Raw genomic sequence first — 20,281 nt, 5'->3', positions numbered from 1 at the left:
GGCAGGAAGAAAAACAAGAAAGTGCTGAAGATTCCTTTTTCCATATGGAAAAAGGTACAGTTACTTTTGACAGCCATTACATTCTGGGATCACCCACCACATTACTTTATACTGTCCAAGACACTGTTCAAGGCAAGGACAACAGCCAAAGTAATGAGGTGTAACAAACAGGACAAATTAGTACTGAAACAAGGATGGCAGCTAAGGAATCCCCCTTGGGCAGGGGAGTTCTGCATGTAAACCACCAAACCACTCCCAAAATAGGGGTGAAGCAGCATGATAGAGCAGATCTCCACTATGCCCTATCTTCTGTTGGCAACAGGTCCTGAGAGCTTACACCAATGGTGTAAGTTGAGCTGCTCCATGCAGCTCTAGCTTGCACTGGAACTGTGCAGTTTAGGATCCAGGAGACACACCTAGTTCCCTAATTGGCCCCTATTTCCAGTGTACTCAAGCAGAAATCTCAAAAAGCGGACAATCTGCCCCTTATCTCTTGCAGGAACACACCTTTAATCACAGCCCTAGTATTTCCCCCCCACCCCCACCCCAGATGGTGGATGCTAACACATCCTAGCTGTTTGGCACATAGTAGTCTTGGTTTACTGAAAGTGCTAGTTATTCAAATTAAAGACAATTTCTTCTCTTCTTGAGTTTTACAGCCTATGTTTGATCTTCTTAGAGAAAATGAAAGCCATGGACACCAACTCTAAATAACCATGATTTCTAAATTCAGGGTGTGGGCTGTGTAATGCTTACTATACTTTTGGATACCTACTTGATCTATGCACCACAATTGCATAAATACTGCATTTCCTTAAAGTCTGCATTTAAATAGTGGATGAAATTCTTTTATTATGGAACCGGGTGTAAAATATACAACAACTGAACTGAAGTTACAGGGGAAGTGGAGGTGTGCCAGGACTTAGTTTATGGTGGAATTTAGCCAAGACAGAGGAACTACCACTTGCAAAACGTGCTAGGGAATCTCATGGCTACAAATATTCATTGCTTCAGTTTTGCTTCAGATAAAGATGTGTTTCTTAGCACAGTGTGGGGATATTGATTCAGTAGGCAATCGGAGAGAAGACTAGTACTTGCCGAGTAATCAAAACCACTTGCTTCAACACCTGGGTTATCTAGTAAATGAGCACTGAACAACCTAGCAGATACTCCTCATAAAATATGCAGCAAACATTATGAAAGCATTAAGGCAAACAACAAGTGTGATTAAAAGTAAGTTTGTTTTGCACTACAGATCCTACCATCTAATGAAAATGATTGACATACTGTTGCCAAAAAACTATGATTTACAGTGAAAATTGTATTAAATATCTCAATACCAAGTCCAGAAGCAAAGAGAAACCTTTTAGCTTGAACACAAGAAATCATATTGAACTTGAGGCTAACTATGCACGTGGTGCGTTTTGCTATCAATGCTGCAGGAAGCTTCAGCACACACACACCCTCAAGTGTACCATATATCAAGTGTTTCTGTGTAGCAGTCTTACAATTCAATAAACACTTATCACACAGCTGAAAGATCAGGCAGTTGTACTCTGTCAAAAGATTAGACTAGTAAGATTCTCAGTTGTTCTGGGGTGGTTTTTTTACTATTATTTTTAAGTGTAACTACAGCAGATTTCTGAAGAATTTCAGTTTAAAACTTTTTTTAAGAATTGGAAATATTTGAATCTGCTTTCAGATGTACCTCTTATTTTCAGATTTCTTCCATCCAAGGTTTAATATTGACCACAGAACTGATGAGTTTACTTACACACACAAGCACACGATGAAGTATATCTTCCCTCAGTTGTCACTGAGAACTAGTCACTTTCATTTAAAAAAAAAAAAAGTTATATTCATTTGCCTTTGCAGAACAAAGATTGACAATCTCTCACTGCATAAAGGAAGAAAATATAAAAAGTTGATGGTATAATGGAAAGGAAAGATACCTTACTATGTGATTATAGTAAGCCAAACCAAGTAATTTTTCTGCAACTGGAAATAGCATCTGAACTCACTCTGACATACTTAAAAAAAAAAACACCGAACCACACCCCACTATGTTCAAGTTGTGATCAATTCAAATTCTCAGGGGTTTTCTTAGTCCCGCCTAAAGGTGGGTAGCTGGCTGGCTCTGTAGGGAAACACACGATCTGGCCCTAGCAGCAGGATAAGTTTTGCTAAGAGCCAGCCTACAGTAGGGAGGGATGAGGTGGGCTTCTCTTTTAGTGAGTCCCCTGCTTTGTGTCTCAGCATTTTGGGGTTCTTGGTGTTATTTTGAATTCTAAGAAAAAAATAGTGTCACATTACAGCCTTCCAACAAGAGTATTTAGGTTTTTAAAATTAACTTGTGGGTGTATGCTGTGAACATAACACTTACAATCCCACCACACCACTACGTGGTAGTCTATTGTGGTTTAAAAAATCAAATTCTAAAAAGGTAAAAGTATCTAAAATACTAGTTGTTAAAAGAGATAATTTGACCACAGCTCTCATTCGGCCAAGCAGCTAGGTATATACTTTTGTTTTTTAATAAAAAGCATGTGAGTAATTCTATTCCTATTCAGCAAAGCATTTAAGCGCATGTTACATAGTGATTAAAGCACATGCTTCAAGGGAACTTAAACATATGGGTAAAGGGCTTGGTTTAATCAGGGCCTAAATATTTTATTTAACTCATTCCATTTAGAGAAAAGGATACTTACACCACATTTTAGTGAATTAAGTCTACTATTTTCCTTAAAATATTGAGCAATGCATGAAATATACAACAAGACAAGCAAACAGTGAATAGAGGAATATCAGGGTGGATGGAAATGAATTCATTTAAGCATTGTTCTCACAGTGACATCATATATAAAATGTTTCTAGAGATTTATGCCATAAGAAATATAAAATGCTCTATCTATACTTATATTAAATAATTAAGTGTTCAATGTCTAAACTTTAAGCCAATAGAAATCAGTTTTATTACTGATGGATTCTTAAAAGTATTTTGAAAACTCTTACTATAATTTGTGCATCTTCAGCCTGCTCCTGTATTGTCTGCAAAGCCTTTACCAGATCTTCATCACCTTCCAGGAGACTAATATCATCATCTGCTGGAACCTAAACCCAAATATAAATGAAGTCAGATCAATGAATATTTTAAATGGATTGTACTTTCTTCCAGAAGATAATTAAGTCCCAACAGCACACAGTTAAAAATAAAAAGTCTTATGCTAGTAGCCATATTAGGAGCTTGGTGTTATAATTACACAACTGATTATTGTTCTACTTGGTACTGAAGCATACAATTTAAAAAAAAAAAAAAAAAAAGGAGGTATTACACACTCAGTGGTATCCTTGCCCTATTTAAATCAGTGACAAAACTCCCATTGACTTCTTTGGAGATAGACTTTCAACCCTGATCTCTTGGCACTTGATCCAAGGCTCCGTGGAAAGATTCTCATGGATTTCACCAGGCTTAGGGTGAGAGCCTGCTGTCTGACAGTGTAGATTTGGGGGGGTGGGGGGGGAGAGAATAGACTCACTGCTGGCACAGCCCAGGATAAAAGTCTCTCCTCATTAGCACTTTCTGCTAATCACTGCTTCAGTCCTACAGTGGTGTCATCTCCTCACAACTTGGTCCTCCAGGCAGGTCCCTTAGAAGTCTCACCCTTTCAGAGGTATCACTGTCTCACATGAGCAGTATCCCACACATTTTAATTACCACCATAGTATTTTCTGCTCAAACTAGATTCCTTTACAGTCCTACTTCTCTCAGAGAAAGAAATTCCCAGGTCTCCCTCAGCCTTCACTAACAAAGCACAGAAAATCCCCGAGAAACCACACCTAAATAAAGCAGCTTCTGTCCCTCCAGACTTGATCTTTTAATCCCACAAGGTTCTCCCCAGCATCCTGGTATAGAACACCAACACTACTTCTCCTATCCTAGGCACAAAATTAGTTCCTCTCCTACAGCCACCCTATGATTCCTTTACCATATGACTCTAACCCTCACCCATGCACCCCCTCTTGTAGTTTTCACTTCCCTGCTTTATGAGAAGACACAACTCCTCCTCAGCTGGGTCTGATAACAAATCAATCCTGACACACCCTCCTAGTGCTCTCCAGCTCCTACTCACACTTTGTTCACCAGTGTGGGGTTTACAGTCCTTCACACAACTGCTATTCAGAAAGAGATCGAGCACAGGCTTGAGTTAGAGGATTTTGTTTATATCAAAGACCAAGGCATTAATATACTGAAAACAATATCCAAGAAAGAAAAGATATATTATATGATAATATAAACATATTTAAATAATGAATAAGCTGAAATTAGCTCACTATGAATAAGCTGAAATCAGCTAAACTGAGTTACTGTTAACTTTTAAAAATTATTTAAATGGAAATAAGACATAATAAATCAAATGTTACTAGTTCTTTTTATTAAATGAAAATATATACTTAATATCACACATATTTTAAAGTATGCTTCATAAAAGAGGATTTACTTCTTTGGTGCTAAGATACAGTGAATGGTGCATTTAAATAAAAAGAGATGGTTACTACAATACAGATCTTTCTTAAGACTATCTCCTAAGTTTTGAGATCTACTTTTGAAAGGTACTATAAAAGAAAAAGGTATTATTATTATTGGCAATATTATTAAGTAAATTACCTCTTCATATTGATAATCATCTTCTGAGTCTTCTGTAATGGTAACTTCTGTATGTTTTGTCAAGTCTAAACCAGCTGACGTATGTGGTGCTTTCCAATGAGAAAACAATTGTATATGACCATTAAAAAAAAAACCAGTTATTCATAAATCAGTCCTTATCAGCCTCTCCCCTGTTCTATGTAAGGCCAAATTTCACATATTTAGGGCTAATTTTGGCTCTTGGATGCCCAGTGAAAGGCATGTCTCTGCATTCAAGAACAGAATTTAGCACTCAAACTTTTCATTGCAGGACTGCACAGCACTAAAATACCACCTATTTGCTCTGCTATAGCTAGACACCAGTTGCTGTGCTTCATACAAACAATAAGCCAAACTCTACTCTCAGGTACACAGTTACAGTGGCTATATTGTACCAGGAGACTTTCATTGTCCTTATGCCTCTGGGTGAATTTCATCCTTTTAGAAAACTAACCATTTTTTATCAGGTTTAGAGATCCGACGTGGCAAATGCACATCTGTGGATCCACGCTTTGGGGGAAAATAACAGTAAATTGAGCATTGAAGCTTCTGTTATGTTGGTTTAACAGTCCTACATCTCCTTTAGTTACATGAGGGAAAAAATGGATTAACTGATTTTAATGGGAGGATTGAGAGGTATGTGGTTTCAATGAATACTTTACAATCTCCTTCTGGCAAAGTGTTCCAGCAACAGCCCATGTGCCCATTGAGTTGGGCAGGGAGAACATAGCTGAGAACAGTTGCACTTTGCAGAGGACTTTGAAGAGCTCCTCCTGAAGAACTGAAGCCCTCACCACCCTTCCAAGACTTTAGCAGCTGTCTGGCTCCTGAGTCTCAGCTCCCCACTCCCAAAGGCAAATACTGGAGGCCTTACATCATCAGCTACTTCTGTTCTTTTTAGGCTCTTAAGAAACTACTAGTGGTGCCTGGATTCTCTGATCCTTTAACTGGAGGGGGGGCAGGGGAGAAGCAGGCAGCAAAGTGGTCCAGGGACCACTAACTGTATGGTAGAGGGGCAGAAAGAGCTAAGTGGCTGCAGCTGCTCTAGTGTTTACCAGATGAGACAGGGAAGGAGAAGAGTTACTTCTGACCTATTGAACAAGGACTGGGAGCAAAATGCACAACAGGGAAACCACTGTTTTTTTTTTTTGTTTGTTTTTTTTAAATGGCTCTGGAGATTAGTAGGGAACAGTAAAAGCAGAGGAAGTCTAGTGGCAGAAGAATTGATTTTGGAGGTCAGGAGTTTTGGTTGATTGAGTTTGGTAAGTAGTCTAAGAATCATTTTTTTAAAAGCTAAACACTCTATGATTAATTCAGTCTTCATTCTTTCAATGTACCTAAAGTGACCATGATGCTACTTTATGTCTGGGGCAGATATCTTGTGAATGAGACTTTAAAAAGTGAGGTCCTATTTGCACAGCATGGATACTAAGGCCCAACTTTTTATAAAGGAGGGGCCAATGTATGTGTTCTACTTCTGTATTTATACCTACTCTGTGATTATGTGCCTGAATCAGATATTTGTATACCTGCTAGTGCCTCCTAAAATCCATGGTTTATTTGGAAAATTGCCCTTGGCTATATTATATTTTGTCTATGTATTTAGAGAGAGAGGCAAGCAAAGGAAAAAGTTAACTGTTATTGCTAAAGGACAAGGCTTCGTTAGCTGAAGCTACAAAAATCTTTTGCTGATTTAAAATAAGCATTTAAGAAGAGGGGTTATTTTAAATTTCTTATAGCACTAATTTTTAAATTTGCCTCAGTTATACACACCGCAAAGTATGTAGTAATTTACATGTGAGGTTTAGAAGGCTTGCCCCACAAATGCTTTTGAGCTATTGGTAAGCCAAAGAAGTCTTAGTATGCTGAGAACACTTTTCTCCCCTCTCTCCAGTAACTCAAGATCATGAAGGGATTTTGTTCCAGTTTTAAAAAACAAAGCAAAAACAACAGAGCTGAGAATAGTTTCAGCCACAAAGGACTTTTCAGAAACCTACACAGGTGCATGAACAAAAGTTTATAATAGAAATCACAGTGTAACTGCAACTGCTTTAATTATAGCAAAAGGTATAATAAAAGTAACATTTGAGGTATGTATGATCTAGTCATCTGGGACTTACAAATGTTTTGAGTTCTAGTCCTGGCCCTGCTACTATGGTGTTGTGGGGCCTTGCGCAAATCAGATTAAATGTCTGGTCCTTAAAGTCCTTTATCCATTGAATGGGGATGATAAAATTACCTACCTTGTTGGGTATATAACAATTATGATTATGAAACCATTAATTAACTAGCACCATAACTGAATGGTACTTTATTTAAAGTTTGCAAAGTACGCAGAAGCTGAAAAATGTACTAAGTATCATTTTATAAAATATCTAATATTAAAAGACAGGATAATGTCACTGCAATTAATTAAGTAGCCTTTTGGTACTGTCATACTGTAGTAGTAGAGGTTTGAATGTTTATATGGTACAATTTAAATACAATATTGTGTATCCAGCAATTTGGCTAAAAACATTTCTCTCACTGGAAGCTTAATTGTATAATGAGAGACAGATTTTTGTCAACCTGTTTTACATATGTGCAAAACTTCATTCCTTTTTCTCCATATTGACAGTTCTATTCTACAACTGTAGAATATTTTACGATGTGGATAGAAATGTCACAATGTCATATCCACCAGTCATTCCAAACTAATGCAAATGATCTTGGTGATTTAGGTGCTTCCAAGAAGGTGAGTTTGCTGTTAGTTTTTTAAAGTGTTTTACTGACTCAATAGCCCTTATGTGCCATTATGGTCTAGACTACTGTGTTGTTGCAGATGCTATGCATGTGGAATAAAACCTCATGTTAAAAATCTTGACATGATTTTTGAAAAATCATATTTCAGATGCACAATCTTTTTTAAAGACAAAATTCCTCATTCAACTACATTTTTGAGCAAACATGGTCTACAAATTTTATTTTCAATGTCTTTTATAATATAGACACTCTTCTGTAACAGCCGTGTTAGTCTGTATTTGCAAAAAGAAAAGGAGTACTTGTGGCACCTTAGAGACTAACCAATTTATTTGAGCATAAGCTTTCGTGAGCTACAGCTCACTTCATCGGATGCATACTGTGGAAACTGCAGAAGACATTATATACACAGAGACCATGAAACAATACCTCCTCCCACCCCACTCTCCTGCTGGTAATAGCTTATCTAAAGTGACCACTCTCCTTACAATGTGTATGATAATCAAGGTGGGCCATTTCCAGCATAAATCCAAGTTTAACCAGAACGTCTGGGGGGGGAGTAGGAAAAAACAAGGGGAAATAGGCTACCTTGCATAATGACTTAGCCACTCCCAGTCTCTATTTAAGCCTAAATTAATAGTATCCAATTTGCAAATGAATTCCAATTCAGCAGTCTCTCCCTGGAGTCTGGATTTGAAGTTTTTTTTGTTGTAATATCGCAACTTTCATGTCTGTAATCGTGTGACCAGAGAGATTGAAGTGTTCTCCGACTGGTTTATGAATGTTATAATTCTTGACATCTGATTTGTATCCATTTATTCTTTTACGTAGAGATTGTCCAGTTTGACCAATGGACATGGCAGAGGTGCGTTGCTGGCACATGATGGCATATATCACATTGGTGGATGTGCAGGTGAACGAGCCTCTGATAGTGTGGCTGATGTGATTAGGCCCTGTGATGGTGTCCCCTGAATAGATATGTGGGCACAGTTGGCAACGGGCTTTGTTGCAAGGATAGGTTCCTGGGTTAATGGTTCTGTTGTGTGGTATGTGGTTGTTGGTGAGTATTTGCTTCAGGTTGGGGGGCTGTCTGTAGGCAAGGACTGGCCTGTCTCCCAAGATTTGTGAGAGTGTTGGGTCATCCTTCAGGATAGGTTGTAGATCCTTAATAATGCGTTGGAGGGGTTTTAGTTGGGGGCTGAAGGTGACGGCTAGTGGCATTCTGTTATTTTCTTTGTTAGACCTGTCCTGCAGTAGGTGACTTCTGGGAACTCTTCTGGCTCTATCAATCTGTTTCTTCACTTCCGCAGGTGGGTATTGTAGTTGTAAGAATGCTTGATAGAGATCTTGTAGGTGTTTGTCTCTGTCTGAGGGGTTGGAGCAAATGCGGTTGTATCACAGAGCTTGGCTGTAGACGATGGATCGTGTGGTGTGGTCAGGGTGAAAGCTGGAGGCATGTAGGTAGGAATAGCGGTCAGTAGGTTTCCGGTATAGGGTGGTGTTTACATGACCATTGTTTATTAGCACTGTAGTGTCCAGGAAGTGGATCTTTTGTGTGGACTGGACCAGGCTGAGGTTGATGGTGGGATGGAAATTGTTGAAATCATGGTGGAATTCCTCAAGGGCTTCTTTTCTATGGGTCCAGATGATGAAGATGTCATCAATATAGCGCAAGTAGAGTAGGGGCATTAGGGGACGAGAGCTGAGGAAGCGTTGTTCTAAATCAGCCATAAAAATGTTGGCGTACTGTGGGGTCATGCGGGTACCCATAGCAGTGCCGCTGATTTGAAGGTATATATTTTCCCCAAATGTAAAATAGTTATGGGTAAGGACAAAGTCACAAAGTTCAGCCACCAGGTTAGCCGTGACATTATCGGGGATAGTGTTGTTGACGGCTTGTAGTCCATCTTTGTGTGGAATGTTGGTGTAGAGGGCTTCTACATCCATAGTGGCCAGGAGGGTGTTATCAGGAAGATCACCGATGGATTGTAGTTTCCTCAGGAAGTCAGTGGTGTCTCGAAGGTAGCTGGGAGTGCTGGTAGCCTGAGGAGGGAGTCTACATAGCCAGACAATCCTGCTGTCAGGGTGCCAATGCCCGAGATGATGGGGCGCCCAGGATTTCCAGGTTTATGGATCTTAGGTAGTAGATAGAATATCCCAGGTCGGGGTTCCAGGGGTGTGTCTGTGAGGATTTGATCTTGTGCTTTTTCAGGAAGTTTCTTGAGCAAATGCTGTAGTTGCTTTTGGTAACTCTCAGTGGGATCATAGGGTAATGGCTTGTAGAAAGTGGTGTTGGAGAGCTGCCAAGCAGCCTCTTATTCATATTCTACAGCCAAGCTCTGCGATACAACCGCATTTGCTCCAACCCCTCAGACAGAGACAAACACCTACAAGATCTCTATCAAGCATTCTTACAACTACAATACCCACCTGGGGAAGTGAAGAAACAAATTGATGGAGCCAGAAGAGTTCCCAGAAGTCACCTACTACAGGACAGGCCTAACAAAGAAAATAACAGAACGCCACTAGCCATCACCTTCAGCCCTCAACTAAAACCCCTCCAACGCATTATTAAGGATCTACAACCTATCCTGAAGGATGACCCCACACTCTCACAAATCTTGGGAGACAGGCCAGTCCTTGCCTACAGACAGCCCCCCAACCTGAAGCAAATAGTCACCAACAACCACATACCACACAACAGAACCACTAACCCAGGAACCTATCCTTGCAACAAAGCCCGTTGCCAACTGTGCCCACATATCTATTCAGGGGACACCATCACAGGGCCTAATCACATCAGCCACACTATCAGAGGCTCGTTCACCTGCACATCCACCAATGTGATATATGCCATCATGTGCCAGCAATGCACCTCTGCCATGTCCATTGGTCAAACTGGACAATCTCTACGTAAAAGAATAAATGGATACAAATCAGATGTCAAGAATTATAACATTCATAAACCAGTCGGAGAACATTTCAATCTCTCTGGTCACACGATTACAGACATGAAAGTTGCGATATTACAACAAAAAAACTTCAAATCCAGACTCCAGGGAGAGACTGCTGAATTGGAATTCATTTGCAAATTGGATACAATTAACTTAGGTTACCTTGCATAATGACTTAGCCACTCCCAGTCTCTATTCAAGCCTATTTCCTATTGTTTTTTCCTACCCCCCTCTCCCCCTCAGACGTTCTTGTTAAACCCTGGATTTGTGCTGGAAATGGCCCACCTTGATTATCATACACATTGTAAGGAGAGTGGTCACTTTAGATAAGCTATTACCAACAGGAGAGTGGGGTGGGAGGAGGTATTTTTTCATGCGTTGTGTGTATAAAAAGATCTTCTACACTTTCCACAGTATGCATCCGATGAAGTGAGCTGTAGCTCACAAAAGCTTATCCTCAAATAAATTGGTTAGTCTCTAAGGGTATGTCTACACTACGGAATAAGGTCGAATTTATAGAAGTCGGTTTTTTAGAAATCGGTTTTATAAATTCGAGTGTGTGTGTCCCCACAGAAAATGCTCTAAGTGCATTAAGTGCATTAACTCGGCGGAGCGCTTCCACAGTACCGAGGCAAGCGTCGACTTCCGGAGCGTTGCACTGTGGGTAGCTATCCCACAGTTCCCGCAGTCTCCGCTGCCCATTGGAATTCTGGGTTGAGATCCCAATGCCTGATGGGGCTAAAACATTGTCGCGGGTGGTTCTGGGTACATATCGTCAGCCTCCCGTTCCCTCCCTCCCCCCGTGAAAGCAAGGGCAGACAATCATTTCGCGCCTTTTTTCCTGAGTTACCTGTGCAGACGCCATACCACAGCAAGCATGGAGCCCGCTCAGGTAACCGTCACCCTATGTCTCCTGGGTGCTGGCAGACGCGGTACGGCTTTGCTGCACAGTAGCAGTAACCCCTTGCCTTCTGGCAGCAGACGGTGCAATACGACTGGTAGTCGTCCTCATCGTGTCCGAGGTGCTCCTGGCCGCGTCGGCTGGGAGCGCCTGGGCAGACATGGGCGCAGGGACTACATTTGGAGTGACTTGACCAGGTCATTCTCTTTAGTCCTGCAGTCAGTCCTATTGAACCGTCTTATGGTGAGCAGGCAGGCGATACGGACTGCTAGCAGTCGTACTGTACCATCTTCTGCCAGGCAGGCAAGAGATGAGGATTGCTAGCAGTCGTATTGCACCATCTTCTGCCAGGCAGGCAAGAGATGGGGATGGCTAGCAGGCGTACTGTACCATCTTCTGCCGAGCAGCCATGAGATGTGGATGGCATGCAGTCCTTCTGCACCGTCTGCTGCCAGCCAAAGATGTAAAAGATAGATGGAGTGGGTCAAAACAAGAAATAGACCAGATTTGTTTTGTACTCATTTGCCTCCTCCCCTGTCTAGGGGACTCATTCCTCTAGGTCACACTGCAGTCACTCACAGAGAAGGTGCAGCGAGGTAAATCTAGCCATGTATCAATCAGAGGCCAGGCTAACCTCCTTGTTCCAATAACAACGATAACTTAGGTGCACCATTTCTTATTGGAACCCTCCGTGCAGTCCTGCCTGAAATACTCCTTGATGTACAGGCACCCCCTTTGTTGATTTTAGCTCCCTGAAGCCAACCCTGTAAGCCGTGTCGTCAGTCGCCCCTCCCTCCGTCAGAGCAACGGCAGACAATCGTTCCGCGCCTTTTTTCTGTGCGGACGCCATACCACGGCAAGCATGGAGCCCGCTCAGCTCACTTTGGCAATTAGGAGCACATTAACCACCACACGCATTATTCAGCAGTATATGCAGCACCAGAACATGGCAACGCGATACCGGGCGAGGAGGCGACGTCAGCGCGGTCCCGTGAGTGATCAGGACATGGACACAGATTTCTCTGAAAGCATGGGCCCTGACAATGCATGCATCATGGTGCTAATGGGGCAGGTTCATGCTGTGGAACGCCGATTCTGGGCTCGGGAAACAAGCACAGACTGGTGGGACCGCATAGTGTTGCAGGTCTGGGACGATTCCCAGTGGCTACGAAACTTTCGCATGCGTAAGGGCACTTTCATGGAACTTTGTGACTTGCTTTCCCCTGTCCTGAAGCGCATGAATACCAAGATGAGAGCAGCCCTCACAGTTGAGAAGCGAGTGGCGATAGCCCTGTGGAAGCTTGCAACGCCAGACAGCTACCGGTCAGTTGGGAATCAATTTGGAGTGGGCAAATCTACTGTGGGGGCTGCTGTGATGCAAGTAGCCCACGCAATCAAAGATCTGCTGATATCAAGGGTAGTGACCCTGGGAAATGTGCAGGTCATAGTGGATGGCTTTGCTGCAATGGGATTCCCTAACTGTGGTGGGGCTATAGATGGAACCCATATCCCTATCTTGGCACCGGAGCACCAAGCCGCCGAGTACATAAACCGCAAGGGGTACTTTTCGATAGTGCTGCAAGCTCTGGTGGATCACAAGGGACGTTTCACCAACATCAACGTGGGATGGCCGGGAAAGGTGCATGATGCTCGCATCTTCAGGAACTCTGGTCTGTTTCAAAAGCTGCAGGAAGGGACTTTATTCCCAGACCAGAAAATAACTGTTGGGGATGTTGAAATGCCTATATGTATCCTTGGGGACCCAGCCTACCCCTTAATGCCATGGCTCATGAAGCCGTACACAGGCAGCCTGGACAGTGGTCAGGAGCTGTTCAACTACAGGCTGAGCAAGTGCAGAATGGTGGTAGAATGTGCATTTGGACGTTTAAAGGCGCGCTGGCGCAGTTTATTGACTCGCTTAGACCTCAGCGAAACCAATATTCCCACTGTTATTACTGCTTGCTGTGTGCTCCACAATATCTGTGAGAGTAAGGGGGAGACGTTTATGGCGGGGTGGGAGGTTGAGGCAAATCGCCTGGCTGCTGGTTACGCGCAGCCAGACACCAGGGCGGTTAGAAGAGCACAGGAGGGCGCGGTACGCATCAGAGAAGCTTTGAAAAACAGTTTCATGACTGGCCAGGCTACAGTGTGAAAGTTCTGTTTGTTTCTCCTTGATGAACCCCCCCGCCCCTTGGTTCACTCTACTTCCCTGTAAGCTAACCACCCTCCCCTCCTCCCTTTAATCATTGCTTGCAGAGCCAATAAAGTCATTGCTGCTTCACAGTCATGCATTCGTTATTCATTCATCACACAAATAGGGGGATGACTACCAAGGTATCCCAGGAGGGGTGGTGGAGGAGGGAAGGAAAATGCCACACAGCACTTTAAGCACAGCACTTTAAAAGTTTACAACTTTAAAATTTATTGAATGACAGCCTTCTTTTTTTTGGGCAATCCTCTGTGGCGGAGTGGCTGGTTGGCCGGTGGCCCCCCCATCGCGTTCTTGGGCGTCTGGGTGTGGAGGCTATGGAACTTGGGGAGGAGGGCGGTTGGTTACACAGGGGCTGTAGTGGCAGTCTGTGCTCCAGCTGCCTTTGCTGCAGCTCAACCAGACACTGGAGCATACTGGTTTGGTCCTCCAGCAGCCTCAGCATTGAATCCTGCCTCCTCTCATCACGCTGCCGCCACATTTGAGCTTCAGCCCTCTCTTCAGCCCGCCTCTTACTCTCTTCAGCCCGCCACTTACTCTCTTCAGCCTGCCACCTCTCCTCCCAGTCATTTTGTGCTTTCCTGCACTCTGACATTATTTGCCTCCACGCATTCGTCTGTGCTCTGTCAGTGTGGGAGGACAGCATGAGCTCGGAGAACATTTCATCTTGAGTGCGGTTTTTTTTCTTTCTAAGCTTCACTAGCCTCTGGGAAGGAGAAGATCCTGTGATCATTGAAACACATGCAGCTGGTGGAGAAAAAAAAAGGGACAGCGGTATTTAAAAAGACACATTTTATAAAACAGTGGCTACACTCTTTCAGGGTAAACCTTGAAAGTTAACATTACATACATAGCACATGTGCTTTCGTTACAAGGTCGCATTTTGCCTCCTCCCACCGCGTGAACGGATTTTGGTTGAATGCCAGCAAACATACACTGCAATGCTTTGTTCTACAGTGATTCCCCAGTACGTGTTGCTGGCCTGGAGTGGTAAAGTGTCCTACCATGAAGGACGAAATAAGGCTGCCCTCCCCAGAAACCTTTTGCAAAGGCAGAACCGCAAATGCCAGGGCAAAGTAATCCTTTCACATGCTTGCTTTTAAACCATGTATAGCATTTTAAAAGGTACACTCACCAGAGGTCCCTTCTCCGCCTGCTGAGTCCAGGAGGCAGCCTTGGGTGGGTTCGGGGGGTACTGGCTCCAGGTCTAGGGTGAGAAACAGTTCCTGGCTGTCGGGAAAACCGGTTTCTCCGCTTGCTTGCTGTGAGCTATCTACAACCTCCTCATCATCATCTTCTTCGTCCCCAAAACCTACTTCTGTATTGCCTCCATCTCCATTGAAGGAGTCAAACAACACGGCTGGGGTAGTGGTGGCTGAACCCCCTAAAATGGCATGCAGCTCATCATAGAAGCGGCATGTTTGGGGCTCTGACCCAGAGCGGCCGTTCGCCTCTCTGGTTTTCTGGTAGGCTTGCCTCAGCTCCTTCAGTTTCACGCGGCACTGCTTCGGGTCCCTGTTATGGCCTCTGTCCTTCATGCCCTGGGAGATTTTCAGAAAGGTTTTGGCATTTCGAAAACTGGAACGGAGTTCTGATAGCACGGATTCCTCTCCCCAAACAGCGATCAGATCCCGTACCTCCCGTTCAGTCCATGCTGGAGCTCTTTTGCGATTCTGGGACTCCATCATGGTCACCTCTGCTGATGAGCTCTGCATGGTCACCTGCAGCTTGCCACGCTGGCCAAACAGGAAATGAGATTCAAAAGTTCGCGGTTCTTTTCCTGTCTACCTGGCCAGTGCATCTGAGTTGAGAGCGCTGTCCAGAGCGGTCAGAATGGAGCACTCTGGGATAGCTCCCGGAGGCCAATACCATCGAATTGTGTCCACAGTACCCCAAATTCGAGCCGGCAACGTCGATTTAAGCGCTAATCCACTTGTCAGGGGTGGAGTAAGGAAATCGATTTTAAGAGCCCTTTAAGTCGAAATAAAGGGCTTCATTGTGTGGACGGGTGCAGGTTTAAATCGATTTAACGCTGCTAAATTCGATCTAAAGTCCTAGTGTAGACCAGGGCTAAGGTGCCACAAGTACTCCTTTTCTTTTTACTCTTCTGTAGTGTCTGATCAGCCACAGGGCACTGAAGAATTTCTGTTTTAAGGAAACAGAAACTGAATTGCAGAGAAGTGGCTTACATAGGGTCACAAAGCAAGTCAGTCAGTACCAAGGTTGAGAACAGAATTCAGATCTCCTGAGTGCCAGCCTCTAAATAAATATACACTACAGAAAAACAAAACAAAAAACCTGCAACCACTAATTTATAGTTTGCCTTTGCTCTTTTTAAAACTGAAAAGGAGTCAAACTGATTGTTTCTAAATGTCATAACTCAGAAATAAACCTTCTAAATTGCTGCTCTGCAATCTAAAATTCCTATTTTACTTGTATAAACTACTCAATTAAAAATAGATTTTTAGGGAATGATTGGATAATTCAGGCACTGGATGACAGAATTTGAGCCTTTCGCTCTAGGTCAGTGTTTCGAATATTGCTAAGTGGAGGAACAAGCAAATGTGGATTACCTTCTGATACGTATTTAGTGCCTTATGGAAAAGGCTTAGAAAAACTTACCAGACGCTTGCTAGAGAGAGACAAGTACAAAAAGGAGTAAGAGGCAACAGCTCCAGGTCTTCAGTTGTTGCTCACAGCTTTCCCAAGTAGCAACCGAAAAGTGAAATTGTTATGGTTCTTGTTCGTTTCACCCAGGGATTCTAAACAACAACAGTGTATCTTGACAGCACTCCCAAATGAACAAGACTCTGGACAGTCCCACTGTTACTATTCAGAACCCCTAGGTGAAACTAACAAGAATCAGGACAATTTCACTTTTCTGTTTCCATACCGGAGGCACTGGAGTCATCTGTTTGTAGATGCAGCAAGATGGCACTGCATCAAGCTACACTCAGTTCACATTGAGAAGGTATTCCTCTTAATCATGAGGCCTGGAGCCTTAGCTGTCTTTGTTCAAATAGAAAAATTAAATTCTGCCCTAACTTATCGTTTTTCCCCCGGCAGTTCCCAGGGAAGTTCACTATTAGCCAGCAGCAAGTAGGGGAGTGTTGGTAAAATAGATTGGTAATCTCAATTTTTCCCCACCATAATTATGTGATTTTTGGCCTGGCTCCCACGGGGCAGGTCTGTACCTGGCAAACACAACTGTAGGGGCATCGAGTGAAGCCTTTATTGCAGGTGCCACTGAGCAGCCTGGCTGATGGGCCAGAGAGAAGGTCCTTCCTCAATCCTGGGCAGAGCTCGGGTGACAGCGGTGGCGGGGAGCGGCACTGACCCATGCAGAGAACGAGGGGACCCCACCCCTCCCCACGGCTTGAACTTGCCCGGGACTCAAAACCAGTTGGGGGGGGAGGGGGGGGATTTGTTCTCAGTTGAGTCAAAGGCTCCAAAAACCCCCCAGAGGCTGGAGCCCAACAGCCCGCCCCGCAAAGTGAGACCCCCTCCCCCCAGCTGAAACCCCTGGCTGAAGCCCCCCAGAGGGAAGATCCCCGGCTCCTTCTCCCGGGGTGAACCCCCAGAACCTCCCGCCCCCAGAACCAGGAGCCCCCGGCGTGAACCCTCCGCAAATCCCCCGAGCGCCCCCCATCCCCAGCGCGGCTCCGCCAGGAGCCGCTGAGGGGGCGCGGGGAGAGGATACGCTGCAGGCAGAAGGGCCCCTCGGCTCCGGCCGACGCCTCCCCCTCCATCGCCGGCTCTCCGGGTCGCTTGTTTACCCGCCGCTCTCGCCGTTGCTAGGGTCCCCCGGAGAACCTCTCGCGAGAACAGCTCGCTCCTTCCCTCCACCTGGCTCTATCCCGGCTTCACGGGAGAGCGCGCGCGGCTGGGGGGGGTTTGGTAAGGCCAGGAGTGGGGACGGCCGGACGCGTCCCGGTCGCCATAGCAATCGTCACTCCTTGGTTACGGAAAGGTCCAATGGCGCTTCAGTAGGGCGCTACCGAGGGACTAACTGGCCAATCGGTGCAAAGCAGAGGGGCAAAGTCCCGCCTTCTGGCCCAGGCTCCCCCACACTGGGCAGAGAAGGGGGCTCCGATGCGGCGGTACAGCCCCTCCCGTGAGCCCCCTCCCACCCCCCCCCACACACACGGGGCTGGGCCTGCGGCACAGATGCGGCCCTCAGTCCCCCTCTCTGGGGGCGGGGCATAAGGCAGGACCCCCACCCCCGCAGGGTGACCCAGTGCCCCCGGGCTTGCCCTGGGATCCGAGCTGCTGGGGAGAGCAGCACTAAGCCACGTGCAGCCTGCCAGGTGTCCTGCCCTAGAAACCCCAGGAGCCATGGTGCACGCTATTGAGCACCATCTGCTGTCACCTTCTCTGGTCACCGACAATATGTCTGTCCACTAGGGCTGTCGAGCAATTAAAATAATTAATCGTGCTGTTAAAGAATAATGGAATACCATTTATTTAAATATTTTTGGATGTTTACCATATTTTCGAACATATTGATTTCAATTTCCACACAGAATACAAAATGCACAGTGCTCACTTTGTATTTTCTTTTTATTCTAAATACTTGCACTGTAAAAACAAAAGAGATAGTATTTTTTCAATTCACTTGATACATGTACCGTAGTGCAATCTCTTCATCATGGAAGTTGAACTTACAAATGAATCTTTAGCGCGTCTGGCTCGTAAATACCTTGCAATGCCAGCTACAACAGTGCCATGCGAACACCTGTTCTCTCTTTCAGATGACATTGTAAACAAGAAGCAGGCAGCATTGTCTCCTGCACATGTAAACAAATGTTTGAGCAATTGGCTGAACAAGAAGTAGGACTGAGTGGACTTGTAGGCTCTAAAGTTTTACATTATTTTGTTTTTGAGTGAAGTTATGTAACAAAAAAACCTACATGTGTAAGTTGCACTTTCAGGATACAAAGATTGCACTACGGTACTTGTATGAGGTGAATTGAAAAATACTATTTCTTCTATAATTTTTACAGTGAAAATATTTGTAATAAAAATAATATAAAGTGAGCACTGTACACTGGTATTCTGTATTGTAATTGAAATAAATATATTTGAAAATGTAGAAACTTCCAAAATATTTAATAAATTTCAATTGGTATTATATTGTTTAACAGTTTTATTAAAACTGATTAATCATGATTAATTTTTTTGAGTTAACAGCCGTTAACTCACGTGATTAACTCAAAAAAATTAATCATGATTAATCGACAACAGCCCTAATACACACACACACACACACACACACCCCTCCCTTCCTCCCTCTTGTAACATCCTGGTTTTGCTGGACTGTGCCCGCATTCCAGCTATTTCTGTTTAAGTCAGAGCTTCCAAAACTCTGCCAAAATAGGGAAATGTTATTTATAAAATGGACTTTTATGAGAGAATTTTCAAGTAAAGTAAAGTTTGGGTCTATAACAAAGGTTTGTTCCAATTCCAGAGATTCCTAGTCAAGAGGAAATACAATGTTGCTAACTCATCTAAAATCTAGATTTTTTTTTCTTAAAATCCCAGCTCAGTGAAGTGATGTGATTACATGAGACCCTCAGCTTTCATTTTAAAAACTAGTTTTTAGTCCTGATGGTTTCAGAGCAAAGTTTGATAATGTGTATCCTAATGGCTCAAGAACCAAAAGGCAAAAAGAACCCTGAATGTATTTAAAAAAAAACACCATGATTTTTAAAAAGAAAAGGAGTACTTGTGGCACCTTAGAGACTAACAAATTTAGTAGCTCACGAAAGCTTATGCTCAAATAAATTTGTTACTCTAAGGTGCCACAAGCACTCCTTTTCTTTTTGTGGATACAGACTAACACGGCTGCTACTCTGAAACCCATGATTTTTAAGTGAACCTCAGATTTTTAGGGTTGACTCTAGGGTGACCAGATGTCCCGATTTTATAGGGAGTGTCCAGATATTTGGGGCTTTTTCTTACATAGGTGCCTGTTACCCACTACCCTCTGTCCCAATTTTTCACACTTGCTATCTGGTCACACTAGTTGACTCATGGTTTTTGAATCGTTGGGGTTGGCACTACTGAAATAGTTCATGGTATAATTATGTGCAATAAATAATATTTTGAATTTTTATAGCACTTTTCATCTCAAGGACTTTATAGATACGGTATTATACCCATTTTAAGTAAACTGAGCCACTTTGCCACAGACTTTCTGTGTAACTTTGGGCAAGTCATGTAACTTGTATAAGGTCTCACAGTGAGTCACTGACAGACCCAAAAGTAGAGCCCATGAGTTACTCTGAATTCTAAATATGTTTTATACTAACTTGAGATATTTTTGGTGACCTTCTATGCAGGTAATATGACAATGTGTGTGAAAGAATAAAATGAGTAGAAAGGAAAGTAAACTATCAATGTGTAAGCCTTTTAGACTGGTGTTAATTATCCCTTTAGAGAACGTAAGATCTTTTTGAAGCAGAAACAGATGTCCTGGAGCAGATGTTGCACCATAGCATATCCTTGAAGGAATTAGTTGTTCAAATTATGTTTCTATGGTATGCTTTTTCTCTGTAGTTTGTTTAAAAATATGGGCAAAGATTTTGAGGTCATAGTATATAATGTACTACATTCTTAAGGTTATAGCATATTATATATTAATGCTCTTGAGATGCCTTAGCTCAGGTTCTTTGGAATCGGTAGAAGACTTTTTCCATTGACCTCGGTGGGTTTTGGAATAGCCCATAGGGCCCAGTCCTAAATTCTCATCTTCTCACAATGGGGAACTCAGGGTTGGTTGAGCGAGAGAGGTT

At 43.5% G+C, this 20,281-nt stretch overlaps 1 protein-coding gene across 5 annotated transcripts in view; it reads right to left on the bottom strand.

The window, feature by feature from the left end:
• Positions 1-17,366, bottom strand: part of SPAG16 (sperm associated antigen 16) — a 754,420-nt gene extending 737,054 nt beyond the window's left edge. For 2 of the 5 annotated variants that reach the window (XM_048869269.2, XM_048869271.2), the window contains exons 1-3: positions 16,682-16,913; positions 4,667-4,755; positions 3,013-3,111 (exon numbers count right to left, since the gene is read on the bottom strand). In XM_048869269.2, the coding sequence (XP_048725226.1) occupies positions 3,013-3,111; positions 4,667-4,755; positions 16,682-16,706 (213 nt within the window). In that variant the 5' untranslated portion in view covers positions 16,707-16,913. Of the gene's footprint in view, positions 1-3,012; positions 3,112-4,666; positions 4,756-16,681; positions 16,914-17,187 lie in introns of those variants that run through there. The other 3 variants (XM_075118125.1, XM_048869272.2, XM_048869273.2) reach the window with 3 other exon arrangements.
• Positions 17,367-20,281: the final 2,915 nt, after the last annotated feature.

This window comes from Caretta caretta, chromosome 11 (assembly GCF_965140235.1).
Source record: "Caretta caretta isolate rCarCar2 chromosome 11, rCarCar1.hap1, whole genome shotgun sequence".
Taxonomy (NCBI): Eukaryota; Metazoa; Chordata; order Testudines; family Cheloniidae; genus Caretta; species Caretta caretta.
This window is presented reverse-complemented; position numbering and strand designations above follow the sequence as displayed.